The sequence below is a fragment of the Acomys russatus genome, chromosome 9 (assembly GCF_903995435.1).
Source record: "Acomys russatus chromosome 9, mAcoRus1.1, whole genome shotgun sequence".
NCBI classification, from domain to species: Eukaryota; Metazoa; Chordata; class Mammalia; order Rodentia; family Muridae; genus Acomys; species Acomys russatus.
The window spans coordinates 6,500,808-6,517,296 of record NC_067145.1 but is presented as its reverse complement, the minus strand read 5'-3'; the positions used below and the strand labels follow the sequence as shown (position 1 = coordinate 6,517,296).

General features: G+C 44.8%; 1 protein-coding gene across 2 annotated transcripts in view; it reads left to right on the top strand.

Annotated features, from left to right (window-relative positions):
• Rai14 (retinoic acid induced 14) overlaps positions 1-16,489 on the top strand; it is a 137,292-nt gene that overhangs the window by 13,559 nt on the left and 107,244 nt on the right. For both annotated transcript variants that reach the window (XM_051150957.1, XM_051150956.1), the window contains exon 2: positions 10,916-10,997. In XM_051150957.1, coding sequence (XP_051006914.1) covers positions 10,962-10,997 — 36 coding nt within the window. In that variant the 5' untranslated portion in view covers positions 10,916-10,961. The remainder of the gene's footprint in view (positions 1-10,915; positions 10,998-16,489) is intronic.

Genomic DNA, 16,489 nt, shown 5'->3' with positions numbered 1-16,489 from the left:
AAGGCTGGTTTTGAAAGCAGTAGTTTTGTGATCCACATATCTATATGAGCTGTGTGTGTCTGTGGTAATTTGGTATATAAAATATGACTCTGACATCACAGACTTCTCCTTTCTCAAATCTTGAATAGCCGTCTAAACCCTACAGCATTAAGTACAAGGTCCGTAGGTTTGTGGCCGTATAACAAACCACGGTGGGGGAGGGGGCATATTCAATCTTAGTTCCATTATGGAAGTGCTCTATATCCTTCATATTAAAAGCTATTTGCCTTTTAGGGTGGAGCACATAAAAGAGTCTGCACATCTAGGGAGCAAGCACTGCTGCTCAGGTAGGTTGGCATGAGAGTTGTTTCAATGTAGTGTTTGAACATCCAGGCATGATAGTTGGGGGTAGCAGAAATCATTTGGGGGTTCTTCATCCATTCCCCTTCTCCTGCTCCCAGTTTTTGTGATTCACAGAAACATCTTATAACATGTAAGTGTCCCTTATTCTGACAAGGACTTAAGACACCCCTTGGCTGGGTAAAGAGATGTCACAGGCCGAATGGAGCCGCCATGGCCACTGTGCCATTGCTAGCATCCCCACTCATGGAAGGCCAAGCTCTCCCTGTTTTGAAACTGAATCAAAGACCTGATGAAATATATAGCTAGCCAACTTTTTGCAACAAACTCTTGTTAAAGACTAAAGCCAGGGATTAAATATAGCCATGAGTAGAGCTGTCTTCTCACTCACTGTAAAGAGAGTTTTCACAACCAAATCCTTTGCATATGGAACTCTTTTTTTACTTTCTGCATTTGATGTTTCTAGAAGCAGCTTTACCGAGAAGTTATTTATAGCCTGTCACGACTTACACCACCAGTTTTAGTCTACAAGTCAGTGACTTAATAAATTGACAAAGATGTGCGGTCCCCCTGGCCATTTGCAGTCACTCCCTTTACCAGCCAGCCCCAGACAACCACTAATCCACTTTGGTCTATTAAATTGTCTTTCTCAGACATGTCATAGACGTAGAATCATGTGCTATGTGGTCGTAAGTGTTTGCCTTAGCATAATGCTTCTGGGCCTCACCCATACTGGACCCTGGCAGGCAGCTGTGTTTTCTGCCGTGCCAATACATCACCAGACTGCACCCTGGGAGGCAGCTGTGCTCAGCACCACACTGTCAGCACACCCCTGTGCTGCGCCACGGGCACACAGTAAACTCCAGTTTCCTGCTGGCAGGGTTCCACTATATAGAAATGTCACACTTTGTTCACTTGGGTTTTACTCTTGTGCAATTATGAATGTGTCTGTAAAAATTCATGCACAAGTCTCTTTGTGGATATATGCTTTTGTTTCTCTTGGGTACATAGGAATAGAATTGCTGGGTCAAATGGCTAGTTTATGTTTAACTTTTATGGCATCTGCCAAAGTGCTTGGCTATATATTTTGCACCCCCCCCCCTTTTTCACTAGTGTTACAATCATACCCAAAAATATATGGCTTTTGAGTCCAAGTCTGACTAAGGAGTCTCCTTTGGTCTCGAACTCCTCAGCCTTCTTATTCTCAGCCTTCCTGGCCCTAGGACTCTGGTATGTTCAACCATACCCAACAGACCTATTAAAAAATGTGATACACAAGATGAATCAAATATAAGGAATGGACACTGGAGAAAGGAGCCAAGGAACGCTTGTACGGACAGTGCATCTGCCTTCCGACTCCCGGCCATGGAGGACTTGGTACCAGGTCTGTGTAGGCAATTATTCCTTTAAGTGAGAAACATGGTGGTGGACTTAGAAGGTGACACTGAAGTAAGTATCAAGATATAAGCAGTCTATTGAGAATGTTTGAGAGATCTTCAAACCAGCATCTCCCTAAGGCTCTGGTTCTCAACCTGTACACTGTGACTCCTTTGGCAAACCTCTGTCTGCAAAAATATTTACATTACGATTCACAGCAGTAGCAAAATTACAGTTATGAAGTAGCGATGAAAATGCTTTTACGGTTGGGGGTCAGCACAGCATGAGGAACTGTCTTAAAGAGCCATGGCATGAGGAAGGCTGAGAACCACTGCTCTCAGGGACAGTGGCATCACATTTCTTAGTCCCAGAAAGATGCTTTGCGTTGCAGAGATAGCTTGTTTTGTTAAGCCTGTGTTTTTGAAATCCTATGGACTCAAGACAGGAGGTAACCCCGGGACTTCTTGGTGGGCTCTTCGGAGCATGAGTAGCGGGATTGAGTCACGGGCAGTTTCACGTCAGTCCCTAGGGCTCTGGCTGACCCGTGGAGTGAAATCAGTCCCGGAAGATGTCAGGATTCATTCCCAAAGAAGAAAGATACATTTGGTTCTCAAGAAAAATGTCATCTCCTGGATAAATGCACGTTGTGAATATAAGATTAATGGTCTCAGGAGAGTTTTACTGTGTGGCTGTTTTGATGTAATATCACAGTGACATTTATGATCCTAGAAAAATGTGCTCATTTGTTATTTTTTTTGAAAATAAAAATGTGAGCTATTACAGTATCTTAGAAAGATCTCAGTGCCAAACAAACTCCTTTGGAAATTACTTAAAACATTTTCAAAATGTTAGCTGGTCTGCTTTATGGAGTGCAGTGAGCTGTTCTGTGTTCAGTGTGAATAACTGAATCAAAACTATTGACATATCTGTGAACTTAGATATTTTTAACTCATTAATCATATGGATAATATTTTTAAAGCCTGTACGTTAGCTTAATCATAAATAAGACAACACATGTGAAAGCACCCAGCCCATACATAGTCAATGCTCAGGAAAAGTTGCTCATTTACATATATGTACCTGATTTGATTAATTAATATTTATGAAATATAATCATAAAACTACTTTGTGTTGTGCTACGCTGTCTGAAACAGTATATTTTGTGTCCTCACTTTTCTGATTTTTATTGAAAACGTTCCAGGCTCAGTTTTAATGGCTAAATACTCTGAATTCAAACCTTAGACTGTCTGATTCCTTGTTCTTTCAGGCATCCTTCCACTGAATCACAGCCCCAGCCTAGAATGTCCAATTTCAGAAAAATAAAAAGAGATAAAATGGGATTTAAGGTTAAGGCATTTTCCATTATCTCTATTATTTCTCCCTCCTCCATTTTCCTGTCACAGGTTATGCCCTGTTAAGAGTCGCACTTTGAGCAGGACAGCGGTAGTGCGTGCAGTGGCAGAGGCAGGTGGATCTCTGTGAGTTCCAAGCTATCCTAATGTACAGAGTGAGTCTGCAGACAGCCAAAGCTACACAGAGAAACCCTGTCTCAGGGAAGTCCCACTTGGATACAACGGGAGTTTAGAGGATACGGAAGTTGAGTTTCAGTGCCACGGCTACACAATGCTGCGTTCTCTGAGCCTGGCGGGTGTTTGGGGGCTGAGCTTTGTTTTCTAGGGACATTAAGGACCGAACTGTGTGTTCCCAGATTCATATGCTGATGTCCAAATCCCAAGCACTCCAAATATGACTGTATCAAGAGATGCCGTCAGAGAGGTGGTCAGTGCTAAACAAAGTCACGTGGTCAGGCCTCACCCAAGAACAGTGGTGTCCTCTGAAGAGGCACTTAGGGCATTGGCACAGAGAGGAAAATAAAATGACAACCAAGGAGAAGATGGGCATCTGCAAAGCCAAGGGAGAGGCCTCAGAATGAGCCAACCACCTGCACCTTCCCATTGGGCATGTAGAACTGTGAGCAGTATGTTTCTCTGAGCCCCAGTGGTCCTCTGGTGCTTTGTTGTGGCAGTGCCCTGCAGAGCCGCAGAAGGGGCCATTGGAGACTCCTTTCTTCTCTTCACCCCACTCTTGTATCTTGTGGGCTCTACAGAGGATGGTGGCATGGCTGCTCTCTGGTTCTTGTTTTCTACGAGGCATAGATAAGCGTTTCCCTGTGCCTTGTTCGTTCATCTAATTCACTCTGTTGCAGAGATCAGAGACAATGGCTCACTATCCGTGGCTAGTCATCTGCATGTGACACAGATGACACACATTGACACGCAGATGTAGGCCAGCACTCAAGCTCACTGACTGCACTATGGAGGCGACTTCTCCTTTATTCTCCTCCTCTGAGTGTAGGGCAGCTTCTCTCACAGCTTTTAGATGTCCCACATAGGACTCAAGCATCTGTCTAATTTTTCCAGATGTCGTTTGAGTCTCTTGCATGACGGTGAGGAGGCGGAGGCATGGTGGGAATCACTGCGTAGTGGTTTCCGCCCCCCCCCCCCCCAAACATCCTTTCCAGTCTCTGCCTTCTGGCCCTTTACTTTGTATGTGAAGAGGTGTGCAAGGTCACTGCTACCAGTTTTCTTCTAAGTTCCTAAGCCCCTTGCAAACTCACATTTTGGACTGGCCCCACTGGAATGAAATGACTCGCATTTCTGTTCTTCTAGTTCAAAACACGTTCATTTGTTTATTTCTAAGGTGTTTGTTCAACTAGTGTGGACTCCGAAGAAAGCATTGCTGTGAGGTTAAAGATGAAACCTTGGCCCTGTCTACCATAGATGTGTAATATTGTAATGTTGCATTCTTTTCGAAAGGATAATTTAATAAACCTGCTTTATAGATGATAGGACAGCACAGATATAAATTGGTCCTCATTGATTAAGGCCCTTTATGCGATGATTGGAGATCAGTGATGGAGAAAATGACTCACTGGCTTATCTTGAGTTGAGCAGGGGAATGCCCATGCTAAGTCAGGACAGTGGGAGAATCTGCTGGAGATAATGGAACAGGCAAATTGCCTTGCAGGGAATTACTGGGCTTGCCCACAGCTGTCTGCACAATCCGGCTGACAAAATCTCTCTATTCTAAGAACTTGTTTCCAAGGTTCTGTTTGATGATTCCTGGCCCCTGGTGAGCCTAACAATGCGTTATTCAGAGTCTGCCACTTGCTGGGGTTGGCACATGGCTGTGTAAGATGCTGGGGGGTGGGAAAAGCAGTGAGCTACTGGGCAGAGAGGCAGGAAGGGGAGGCAGCTTGTGGAGATTTCGCCGGCTAAAGGAGCTTGGCACCTCTACGTTCTCCGTGCTTTCATCAGTATGTGGTGAAACCTAATCATTACATTGCCTTCCCACACATCCCAGCCAAGATAACTGATGCAGTGCCTGAGATCAAAGAGACATCTGCTGAGGTTAAAGAGGAGCTAAGGCCTAATTTGTATTTTTGCCTGATGTGACCATTCACATTGATTGGTGGTGGTTAGGTATGTGTAAGCAAAATCAGCATTCTACCTGGAGAAGCCGACTATTCCAGAGTTAGTGGGCGGCCTGAGATGGAAGTTTTCAGATTTTCTGAAAAAATGATAACAGGGCTCCTGAACTCGCTCGTGCCAGGACCTAAAGTGGTCCATCTCAGGGAGGACCTTGGCAAGAACTCTGCAGTGATTGCCAGTGGGTGCCACTCAGCATCATGAGAGACACTGGAGGTGGCACAGATGTCTGACCCAGGCCTGCAGGGGACACCATGTCCATTTGTCCTCCCCACTCTTCCCTCAAGCTCAATCCTGTGCTTTAAAGCCAGTTGGAATTTTCTACCGTTTCTAAGAGATTTTCTGCTTTTTGCCGTTGCCCTCAAGGATTTCCAAGGACTGTGCAGTATTTCATACTGAACTTTAAGAGACGTTGCCAAAGCCATTCCCCAGCTGTACCTTGCCCCAGTGGTGAGCCTCGTATGGTGCCAATCTATAGCTCCCATAACTGATGTCCAAATGGCCTACAGTAGCCTACGGTGCTGTAGACTACACTAGTCAGCTGTAGAAAAACTGAACAGGGCAGGGAACTATTTACTGCCTCCCAGTCCGTGGTGTATTTCCAAAGCTGAGTGTAACTCCTAGGGAAACCGAGCTAGGAGGCTGAGTTAAAGCAGCCTCTGCTGGGTTGGAGAGATGGTGCTGATGTGATGGCGTCTTCCTGGAATGGTTGGCCTGGAGAGGCCTTTTGGCGAACGCTTTGGTTCTGCCAGGTTGAAAGAACCACACATTTTGTATAGCCCTTGGTAAGAATTCGTCCTTGTTGCTGAGACGTTATTGTCCAAGGAAACAAGGTGTGTTTTGGGTCCTTGCACTTGATGTTTTTGTGGATGTGGATGTGACGTCCAATGTTGTTTGTAACTTGGAAGAAGAAAGATCTCAAAGCTTGTCTCAGTACACAGCAGTGTCCGCTGTTACTGAGGATTCCATGCAGGAAGTCCACATTCCAGGATGCGAGGATTAGCTGGAGGACCTTGCTCCCCTAGTCCTATGGTAATTCAGAAGATTTGAGTCATGTGGTATAGTCTGCCAGGTGCTAATGTCTTCTTGTGATTCAGACACTAAATGTGTGTATACAGCTGTGGTCTGCTTTCATGTGTGATATTTCATGAACAGTATTGCCATGCATGACCAGGTAATTGCTCACATAGGATTGGAAAATAGGATTCCTCCTCACACATCTGCCCCCAGCTCCCTGCTGTGTGAAAATGCAAACTGGGAACTGCTCAGAAATAGTGGTCTTCGCCATTGGTCCAGTGTCTAGATTCTTTTTCACTGAGAATCTAAAATGTAGGCAGGGTATCCTAGAGTCCATAAGATTGCTTCCCCATCTTCTTGTGTGTCCTTTATAGAGTTTCTCCTGACTACAACAATCAGGGATGCGGGTGGGCAAGGGAGTGGTTGGTAGTAGGGTGAGCTTAAACCTGCTTTGAGTCAGTCATGGAATATAATAAAGAAATAGCACTCAGGAGGCAGAGGCAGGCGGATCGCTGTGAGTTCGAGGCCAGCCTGGTCTACAAAGTGAGTCCAGGATGGCCAAGGCTACACAGAGAAACCCTGTCTCGAAAAAAAAAAAAAAAAAAAAGAGCTAAATAAACTCACCTTTTACCCGTTCAGTACATTGCTTGTTGACATTTTTTTTTTCTTTTGAAATTACTCTTAAAGGTTTCTAACTTAGAATTTTCCTACTTCTAAGTGTTGGAGAAGAAATGAAGATTTTTGGTTCTGGTTTGTTTTTAATAACAGCTTTGTTGAGATTCCATGTCACATCCAGTCATGTCCTGATGCACAGCCAAACCATTTTTAACATGTTCACAGGTTGCACTACCATCATGGCAATACATATCAACAGAAACCTGAACCCACTGTACACATTTTAAATAAGCAAGCCTGATTTTTTGCTTATGGTCAAGACTAATGGCAAAGTGTTTTGATTGAGGCTCAAAATATATCAGACAAGGCTCTACTTGAGAGCTATAGCACTGGTTTTACAGAGAAGTTGAGTTAATAAACTCCTGAGTTGCATCTGACCTTTCTTATGACGGGACCCGGATGTACTCTGTGTATCTCGGCTGTTTAACTGATGCCCGTCATGTGGTGATTGGTAACTAATGGTAGGTGATGTGTTTCAGTGACGTATTTTGCATCAGCCGGTAGCAATGTCAGCAGTGTGGGTAAGTGTTCTTTTTTTTTTTTTTTTTTTTTTTTTTTTGGTTTTTCGAGACAGGGTCTCTCTGTGTAGCCTTGGCCATCCTGGACTCACTTTGTAGACCAGGCTGGCCTCGAACTCACAGCGATTCGCCTGCCTCTGCCTCCCGAGTGCTGGGATTAAAGGCGTGCGCCACCACGCCCGGCTGTGGGTAAGTGTTCTTATCTGCTTGAAATGAGAAAATGAGTTGGAGTTGTTTTTCTATAGGTGTTGTCATCTTCCTGTGCATGCTCGGTGTGCCATCTTTCTGTGGATACCTGATGAGGGCGCTATGCAGCTCTTTGGCCTCAGTTCTCCTAGGTTACATCCAGTAAGTTGTACATGGCCAGTCTGAAACAGGCAACTCAAGTGGCTTTTCCAAGGACTGCCATTAGTGTCTCCTTGCTGTCACTTTACCTGGATGTCACTTTACCCAGTTCACCCTGTGCATTGGAATTTGGATTGTAAAATCATCTTCTAGGAAAGAAGATGCTGAGGCAAAGCGAATTTGGTATCGGCCATGCGCCAGGTGGCCTCCACTAGCAATGGCTTCCGGTGTTAGCTCCTTTCCCTAAATACCAGGATTAAAGCCTCTAATTACACCTGTCAGAGGTCTTGTTTCTAGGTTTCTGGCTCTTGTCTTTTAGCAGATGTCTCTCTCGTCATGGAGCTATGCCCATGGACCACCCAGCTCTCATACAGTCAAATCCTGGGCTTCAGAAAAACAGTCATTTAGTCTAGTTCATACCTTCCCTTGAGAACTTTTGGAATTTGTTACTTTATTTAATTCTCTCCAAATAATAGTCTTCATACTTCTCACATCCAGGCTTTGAGTAGAAAAAAAAGGAAGCAAACCAAACACACACACACACACACCAAACCTAACACCCTTACCACCCCTGTGACCTCAAACAAAACCTCTTCGCCACTGTTCCCTGAGACCTTCTGTCCTGTGAGTGAAGTAGTGCTGGGTGGTTCTGCCTTGGTGGGCCACACAATTTGCGGTTTTTCTGGCTGTGGCTTCTCTCTCTTCCCACTGCGTCGATTTGATCTCTTCTCTTGGTTATTTTGAGACAGTGGGAGGAATTGAATTTGAAGGATTGTTTCCATTGTTCAGAAATAGTTGGTCCAGCTAGCCCTGGGCCAGTGACAGTTTGGCAGTATTTGATTATTATTTGTATTTTGCAGTCCTTTTGTCAAAAAATTCGTTTGTTTTCACATGGAGCAATAAAAGCAGCTCAGTTTTGGTGTCTCCGTGAGGTCCACTTTCACAGGTGTGTTCTTGTTCTACGTGTCCCTGTTCTGGGCACTCTGTGATTAAGTCCTTAGCAGTTCATAATGTGTAATTACAGCCCATGCACGTCCTTGGGCAACGTGCATTCTGTCACTTCTGTAGAGGCTGAGAAGATTGAAAGGACCGTGGCATGCAACTTCCAAATAAATGCCATCTAAGGAAGGGCTCTGTGATGACCTTGTTGTCATGCCCTTCATCTGAGGGCTCTGTGGGACGGCATCAGCAGCGATAGAATCGAGCACTTCAGAGGGTAGCCTGTCCAGTGACTTCTGGCGGGTAGCCATAAGACCGTCATTGGGAGAGGGGTGAGTGGGCAGCCACATCCTTGTGACTGCCCCACCTCTGACCTCATAAATCAGGTTTGTTTCAAATAAGAATGTGGAGGAATACAAGATGGGTTTGAATGGCCTTTAAAAATAATAGCTGGGAGCGTTAACCCTTTACGCACCGTTCCGCTGCTCTCCATTGTGCCGGTGCTGCTAGCTCGAAGTTCACTCGCTACTGCTTCTGTCAAGTACAGTTTGAAGCTGCTATGTATTGAGTACTCGTTGTGGTGGGAACTTCCTTGGAGATTATTTTGCCTTTCTGACCTAAGTGCACTTTGGTTTCTTTTTAGTGAAAATGGTAGCTTCTGCACTGTATTTTAACACGGGCTTTGGCTGCTTGGTTTTGATTGGGAAGCTTAGGGCAGTGGGAAAAGCATGCTTTGTGACGGCAGGCACGTGTCTTAACATCTCCCAGAGTCTTGACCTTTCCGTAGTCTTCAATTGGAGGAATGAACATACATGGATATGTATACATATGCGTATATGCATTCTGGAAAAGCTCACATCCAGTTTTCAGGGGACTAGAGACTTCTCCCAAGTGTGGAAATTCCTGAAGACCTCCACCACCAACTCAGAGTTGCTGAGTCTCAGCGGGGCCTGCAGAGTTGTACACTGTTTAGAGTAGGCCCCCTGAGGTTCTTATGAGGGCAGTTTTGTTGTTCCTGGCGTTTTCTACCAACTACACTGTGCCCTTAAGAGGAGCAGAGGAAGGAGACAAACACTAAAGAAATAAGGAGTGAGAAGCATGTGGAGTAGGGACTTTTTCTGCCATCTTCTCTTATTCCAGCCTTCAAAAGAAGGTAAATTGTGTAATTTCAAAATGAAGGGTATATAAAGAGATAACTTCCGTAGACATATATTAGTTTTGTTTTCATTACTATAACAAAATAGTCGTGGCTGGGTCACATTATCAAGAAGAGATTATTAGTTCACATTTGCGGAGGTTCAAAGGCATGCTTCATTAAGAGAAAGCCTTAAAGCAAATGACAGTGTTGGGAGGTCCTGGGAAAGTGAGAGCTCATACTGCCGGAAAGGCAGAAATTTAAGGGTCAAGTTACTCTTACCCCAAGAGACCAGGATTCTCTTCAGACAGCACTCTTCCAAAGACCTAAAGACCTCCCACCAGGCCTCACCTCTTAAGGCCTCCATCACCTCCTGTATCACCAAGCTTCCAGGATTGGAATCCCTGGGGCAAGCCACACCCCCAGCCACAGCAGTGCAGATAGCCGAGGCTTGACTCACATGCGGTCTACTTTCAATGCTTGGAAACCTTATCTATGGGATCTAAATGTCTTAGTCACTGAAGCAGAGGCTAGAGTGGTTATTGCGAGGGGTTGGTGGTGAGAAGACAGAGTATCGAGTAAATTCTAATCAAAAGATACATTTCTTCTTGACAGGAGGGATGAGCTCCAGGGCTCCATTGTGCGGCCTGGTGACTCCTGTAAATGGCGCCTGTGTACCTGAAATTACTAGGATTTAAAGATTTTCATCGTAGTACAGTGACAAATGTGCTGGTTAATTGGCTCATTTGCATTCTGCAATGTACACATATTTCTAAATATCACATTTTATGTAGTAAGTATATGTAATTTTTACATGTCAGTTAAAATAAATGAGGAGAATTTTTAAAATTCTTTTTTTTCCTTCTATTTTGTCCATGTCAGAAGTTTTGAGGGAGGGTACATATTGTGAGTGGGAGAGCGTATGTTTTTCGCTGCTTCCCAGCTGCTCAGTGACAGCCAACTCAACCTAACCCCATCTCCTCTTCCTAGCCCAGTGTTGTAATCCAATCAGGGAAGACAATCTGTAGTGTTTATTTGGCAATCTACATTCATTCATTTTTTTTTTTTTCCCCTCTGCTTAGGTGTTGACCAATCTCCTAGGACTTGGGAAGGCTGAATGGACCAACCATGAAGAGCCTGAAGGCGAAGTTTCGGAAGAGTGACGTAAGTGCACTTTGACTCAGGGTTTGGCTGCTCCACCGTGCTCCACGGGCCCAGAGAAACAGCCCTTCCCCCGCCCTGATAAGGCCCTGGGTTAATAAACTACAGATTTCCGAAGCACTAGACGCCAGCTCAAGCATGGCATCTGTGAACGAGCGGCCTTTAGGTTGGCTGTTTGTGCATGCAGCTTTCAGAGCAGCCTGTAATAAACAGTCAAATGAATCAGAAAAGGCTAGTATTTCTAAGATGCCAAGATCCTGATTTCGAATGTTATTTAAATTTTAATTTATTATTATTAATTAATTTTTTTTTGAGAGAAAGACAATCTCACATTGTACAAAGGCCTTGAACTTATGGCAGTCCTCCTGTTTTAGCCTTCTGAGTGTTTACTCATTACATTATCAACATTGTTCCTCTTGGTCTTTAAGGAACTTGAACTCAGTATTGGTTCACTATTGCTTCGCTCGCCCCCCAGACACACACCTTGCCCCCTTTCTCGTTCAATGTCTACCATAAAAGACTTTGGATTGGAGGAACTGGATACAGGATCCAAATGGTGAAGGTCTCCCATCAGAGAAAATGACAAGAGATTGCACAGTGATATTTTCACAAATTCTTACCTCTCAACTGTGCTGGGATCTGAGTCTTACAACAAGCACATTCCAAAAGCTTCAGGATAAACTGTTGCATGAGAGAAATTCGTGGAGGAGCATTAGGTGGAAGCCCAGATAAGTCCACCTTCAAAATAGGCTTGCTATTACTGCTGAAGATTACAGAATTAAAGGTGAGCCTGGATTTTTGTCTTTCGCCATGAATTTATTTTGGCAGGTTGGCATGGTTGCGCGTTTGCTGTGAATGAGGCTGTGTCTTTAAGGCTAGTGTGCTACCTCCATATACCTACTTATCTCTTAGACTGAGCCATGGCATGTAGCTGTGTACTGACTGCTCTGATTAGAAGCCAGACAAGATGCTTTGGGGATGACTACAAAGTATCGTCAAAGAAAGAAAGAAAGAAAGAAAGAAAAGAAAGAAAGAAAGAAAGAAAAGAAAAAGAAAGAAAAGAAAAAAAAAGAGTAACAAGAAATCTCAGGGGAAAGTTCACTTCACTCTTAAGGTAAATTAACTACAACTCAGAGAAGGTGAAGTGACTTGAACAAGGTCAGATAACTCAACCATTTGTCGCATGGAACTCCAGTCATGTCGCTTCCTCAGATGCCCCTCCCACACGAAACTATACCCTGCTTACCCACTGGGCAGTGGTACTACGCCTGCGTATCACCTTTGGCTTCAATTAAAGAGGAAAGGCGAGTCATACTCCGCCTTGCCCAGTTCCGGAGATGCCAGTCTATAAGTTACCAAATAAGGGAATGTGGGAGGAAGTGTAGCTCAGTGGTAGAGCATTTGCGTAGCAGTCAGAAGGCCCTGTGTTCAAGTTCCAGGACTGCCAAAGGATTTAATCATTTGTTCCAAGAGAATTTGGACTGCTTCCGTCTATACCCGTTGAGATTCTCGAAGCAGGGTCTGATTGTCGGGGCTTGGTGGTCTATGAACCAGCCAGGGGGGTAATAGACACATATAAGGTGGACTGAAAAAAATTTAACTGATGGCCATACAGAGGGTGCTGCTGCTATCTCGGTTTTAAATAAAAATTGAAACATTTCCACGATTTTCTTTTAAATAAAAAGTACAATAATAACACTAGTCAAAGCTTCTGAGAGTTGGCAGCGAAAAGGTCTTGAGTTTGGCAGTGAGTGCTAGGAAGGAATGTCCCAGCAGCGGCCCTGGGGGAGGAGAGCAAAGGCAGTCGATCAAACTGAACCGAACCGAGACAGACCAATCTACAGGGCTTCCCAAATTGCTTCCTCGGCCTATATGACCGGGTAACTAAATGGGTGGGGCGGGGGAGGGGAATAAAAACACAAGAAGAAAACCCTTGCCAAACAACCCCCAGTGCATCAGCCAGCTGGATGGGGGTCCTGATTCTGTCAGTTCAACTTTTCGAATCAGATATCCCATACTGCACTAGCCACTTGATATGTCCTTGCTCCAGTCTCCTGTGATAGCTTTAGTAATTAAAGCAGTCTTTCTGATTAAGGAACTGAGGCCCCAGAGAACCGCAGCAATTTTTACGGCTTCCTGTAGCTCTGAATTGTGGAACTAGTCTTTTGCAGCCAGGTGTAGGAAATCCAGGTTGCCTGCACACAGGGGTTTAGGATGGAGATTCGGGTTTTTGAAATGGTAGCTACCCAGGGAGCGACTCTGACCTTGGATCGAGGTTTACGGCCTTGGACGAGTGTCTTCCTCTTCTGGTCTTAGGTCTTCATCCACAATGTTAAGTGGACTGCTATTAGACGTCTGATACCCGTCTCGGGCCTGGTGCCTGGAAGATAGGTGGTTAGTACTTCTTCATCCTCCTAAGGAGCTTACGGACTATAAAAGTGAAGGATGTGGTCATTTGCAGGCTCCAGGGAGAGTCTCTGAAGAAGAAAACCGGCTGGGAGTGAGTGGGCCTGGAAGCACTGCTATAAAGGCCTGCCTTTCTTTCACTTTGAGGTATTTGGTAGATGCCACATATATACATGTATGTATATATAGGTGTGTGTGTGTTTATATACAGATACATACATATATATATTTATTTATTTATTACTAGGTACATAGCCACAAGGAAGCAGGTTTACAAGTAATTATCCTCAAGCAAATGAGCCAAACTAAAATCTTTACTAAAGCCTGCGGTGTCTCCTGAGAGCCCTGAGCCACCAGCCACCCCACGCTTCTGCTTGTCTTTGTGTGAAGAAAGAAAGGAAAGAAAGAGTTCTTTGTGTTTCCAAGGGTACGTAGCCCAGGATGGCAGATCAGGTTCGTGATTACATAAAGAGAGAGGCAGGTGACCACTGGTGTGATCGCGTTTCAGCCAGGCTGTGCGTGCGTGGGAGGGTCACCTTGTGGCCATTGAACAGAAGGCTCTGGGAAGCAATAAGGGTGGCAGTGGCAGCGAGGAGTTCTCCGTGGGTGGCCTTCGGGCAGGGTGTGCTTTCTGGAAGCAGCCTCAGCGTGGTTCCCTGACTAGGGCAGACGTGTTTGTATGTCACGGGGGATTCAGTGTGGTGCTGTGGGCTGTGCTTACACAGACCTCTGAATATATTTGGGACCCCACAGATAATCTACAGAGGCTAAAAGGGTGCTTCTGAAGTGGATATTATTTTTCAGTTTACATTAATAATTTGATTTGGGGCATCCTGACACTTGAGTTGGACACTAGAGAGAAGACACAAGAGTAATACAGTGTGTGTGGGGGTTTAGTTTTGTGTGTGTGTGTGTGTGTGTGTGTGTGTGTATGTGTGTGTGTGTGTGTGTGTGTGTGTGTGTGTGTGTGTTTGGTCTGAAGATAAGGGTGTGGTGGTGCAAACCTGACCAACACATAGGAAGTAAAATCATCAGGATTGGGAGTTGAAGGCTAGCCTTGGCTATGAGGTGAATCTCACCACATCCCCACCCCCAGCCCAAGATGCTGATAAACCTAGGAAGAAAGAGAGAAATAAACATGTGCCTCGGATGCTCAAGACAAAACAAAACTAGAACATGGATGTCAAAAGGGCGAGACCTTCTGGTTAGCCAGAAAACTGGAGCTAGATGCGCGGACGAAATGGTAGACTGTGAAGCCAGGTGGCAAAGGCTCTCAGCTTTGACAGGGCCGGGTCACTCAGGAGCATCTGGGGAGCTGTGTGGAGGTGGACTTTCCACCCAGGGGCTTGGTATGTGTGGAAAGGAGGAAGTTGGGTTGGTGGGTGAGCAAAGGCTCAGCACGTTGAATCTCAAACTTGACTCTTGACAATGTAAAATAGTAAGACGTGAGGAATCCAGGCAAGTGTCTCCATTTGGGGTGTGGCTGTGAGGATCTCAGTGAGGACAGCCTGAAGTACACATTCTGTTTTTCACATGAAGAAGGTGATTTTCACGCGTAGGAAAGAAGGAGAACCCAAATCTCATTATTCATATCTTTTCTGACTGCATGCCTTTACATTTTTTTATCTTTCAGCCCGCACGTGGTCCTTTATCTCTTTAAGTATTTGCAGCAACTAGCATGTAGCTCTGTGTGGAAAAAAATCAGCTGTCATCATGAGAAACGAGGCCAGAAAGGTTGGGGTTTCCTTTGCAAGTCAAACAAAGTGGCTTCTGGAATTTCCTTGCAAATGCCAATTTTCAGTGCCAGAGGGAAATAAATGGGTGGAAGTTTGAGGGATGGGAAATGGGATTGAAAGATCTTTATAACAGACCTTGAGAAGTGCCATTCCAATGGGACTGAGGGAGTCAGCGTTTACTTTGTGGGTGTGTGTTTGCTTTTATGAAAGATTTATTCCCAGTTGTGTGTTCCAGTATAATAAGGAATCCGCAGACATGGCTTGGAGAAAATCAGAGTAGCTGGTTTAAAGTGGCTGAGTTCAGAAAAGACTAAATGGATGGTATACCTTGAAGTAACAGCTACCCACAGCTGCAGCCTGGAGCCAAGGAAAGGCCCACACCCCCTGAATCCTGAGGAACCAGACACATCCTGCTCAGTCAGGATCTGAATTAGTTGCCTGTTGAGATAATAGTTTTTATGAAGGTCGAAAACTGACATTGCTGCCAAGGCCATTTTTTTTTTTTGTCAAGGAGTTTTTGGGCATTAATAATAAGTTCTTATAGAGCCTGAGTCATTGTACACACACACACACACACACACACACACACACACACACACACACACGCACGCACACACACGCACGCACATACACATGCACACACACACATATATACACACACATGCACACATACACACACACAGACTATTTAAAATCATAATCTCTCTGTAGACATACAAGCCTTAGCCAATGTCAAGCTAACCTCTTTTTGCAGAGACATAGCTTTAAAAGGCAGGAGAGATGACTCCACTGGGTGGGGCCAGGAGACAAACGTAGGTAGGTTGTTCCCAGGCTGCATGCATACTTTCCAGGTCTTGTCAGCTTTTTTGAAACAGAGGATCTCCTTGCTGCCTGAGCTCACCTTGTGTTAATTGGCCAGGTGCCATAACAAGGTGCTACAAGCTGGGTGGCCTAAACAACAGGAATTTATTGTCTGTTGGGTCTGGAGGCTGGAACTGTGGTAGGGCTGGTGTGGACAGAGGGCAGTGTGGGAGAGCGTGCTGTGGGCCTCTCCTGCACTCAGGGTGTTTACCAGGAACGTTGGCTTGTGGGTGTGTCATCCCAATTCTAGACTTCATCTTTGTTTGACATTCTCTCTGTGTGCATGCATGTGTCCACATTCCTAGGTTTTATAAGGCTATATGTTGGATTAGGGCCAGCTGTGTTGGATTAGGGCTCGCTCTGTTGACCTCCTTTCAAACTAGATTATCATGCAGGTGCTTTTTTAATTTTTATTTTTGTAAAAACTCTACTTCTTAATCTAAGTAAGGTAACATTCTGATGTAGAGGCTTTAGCACTTCAACATAAATATT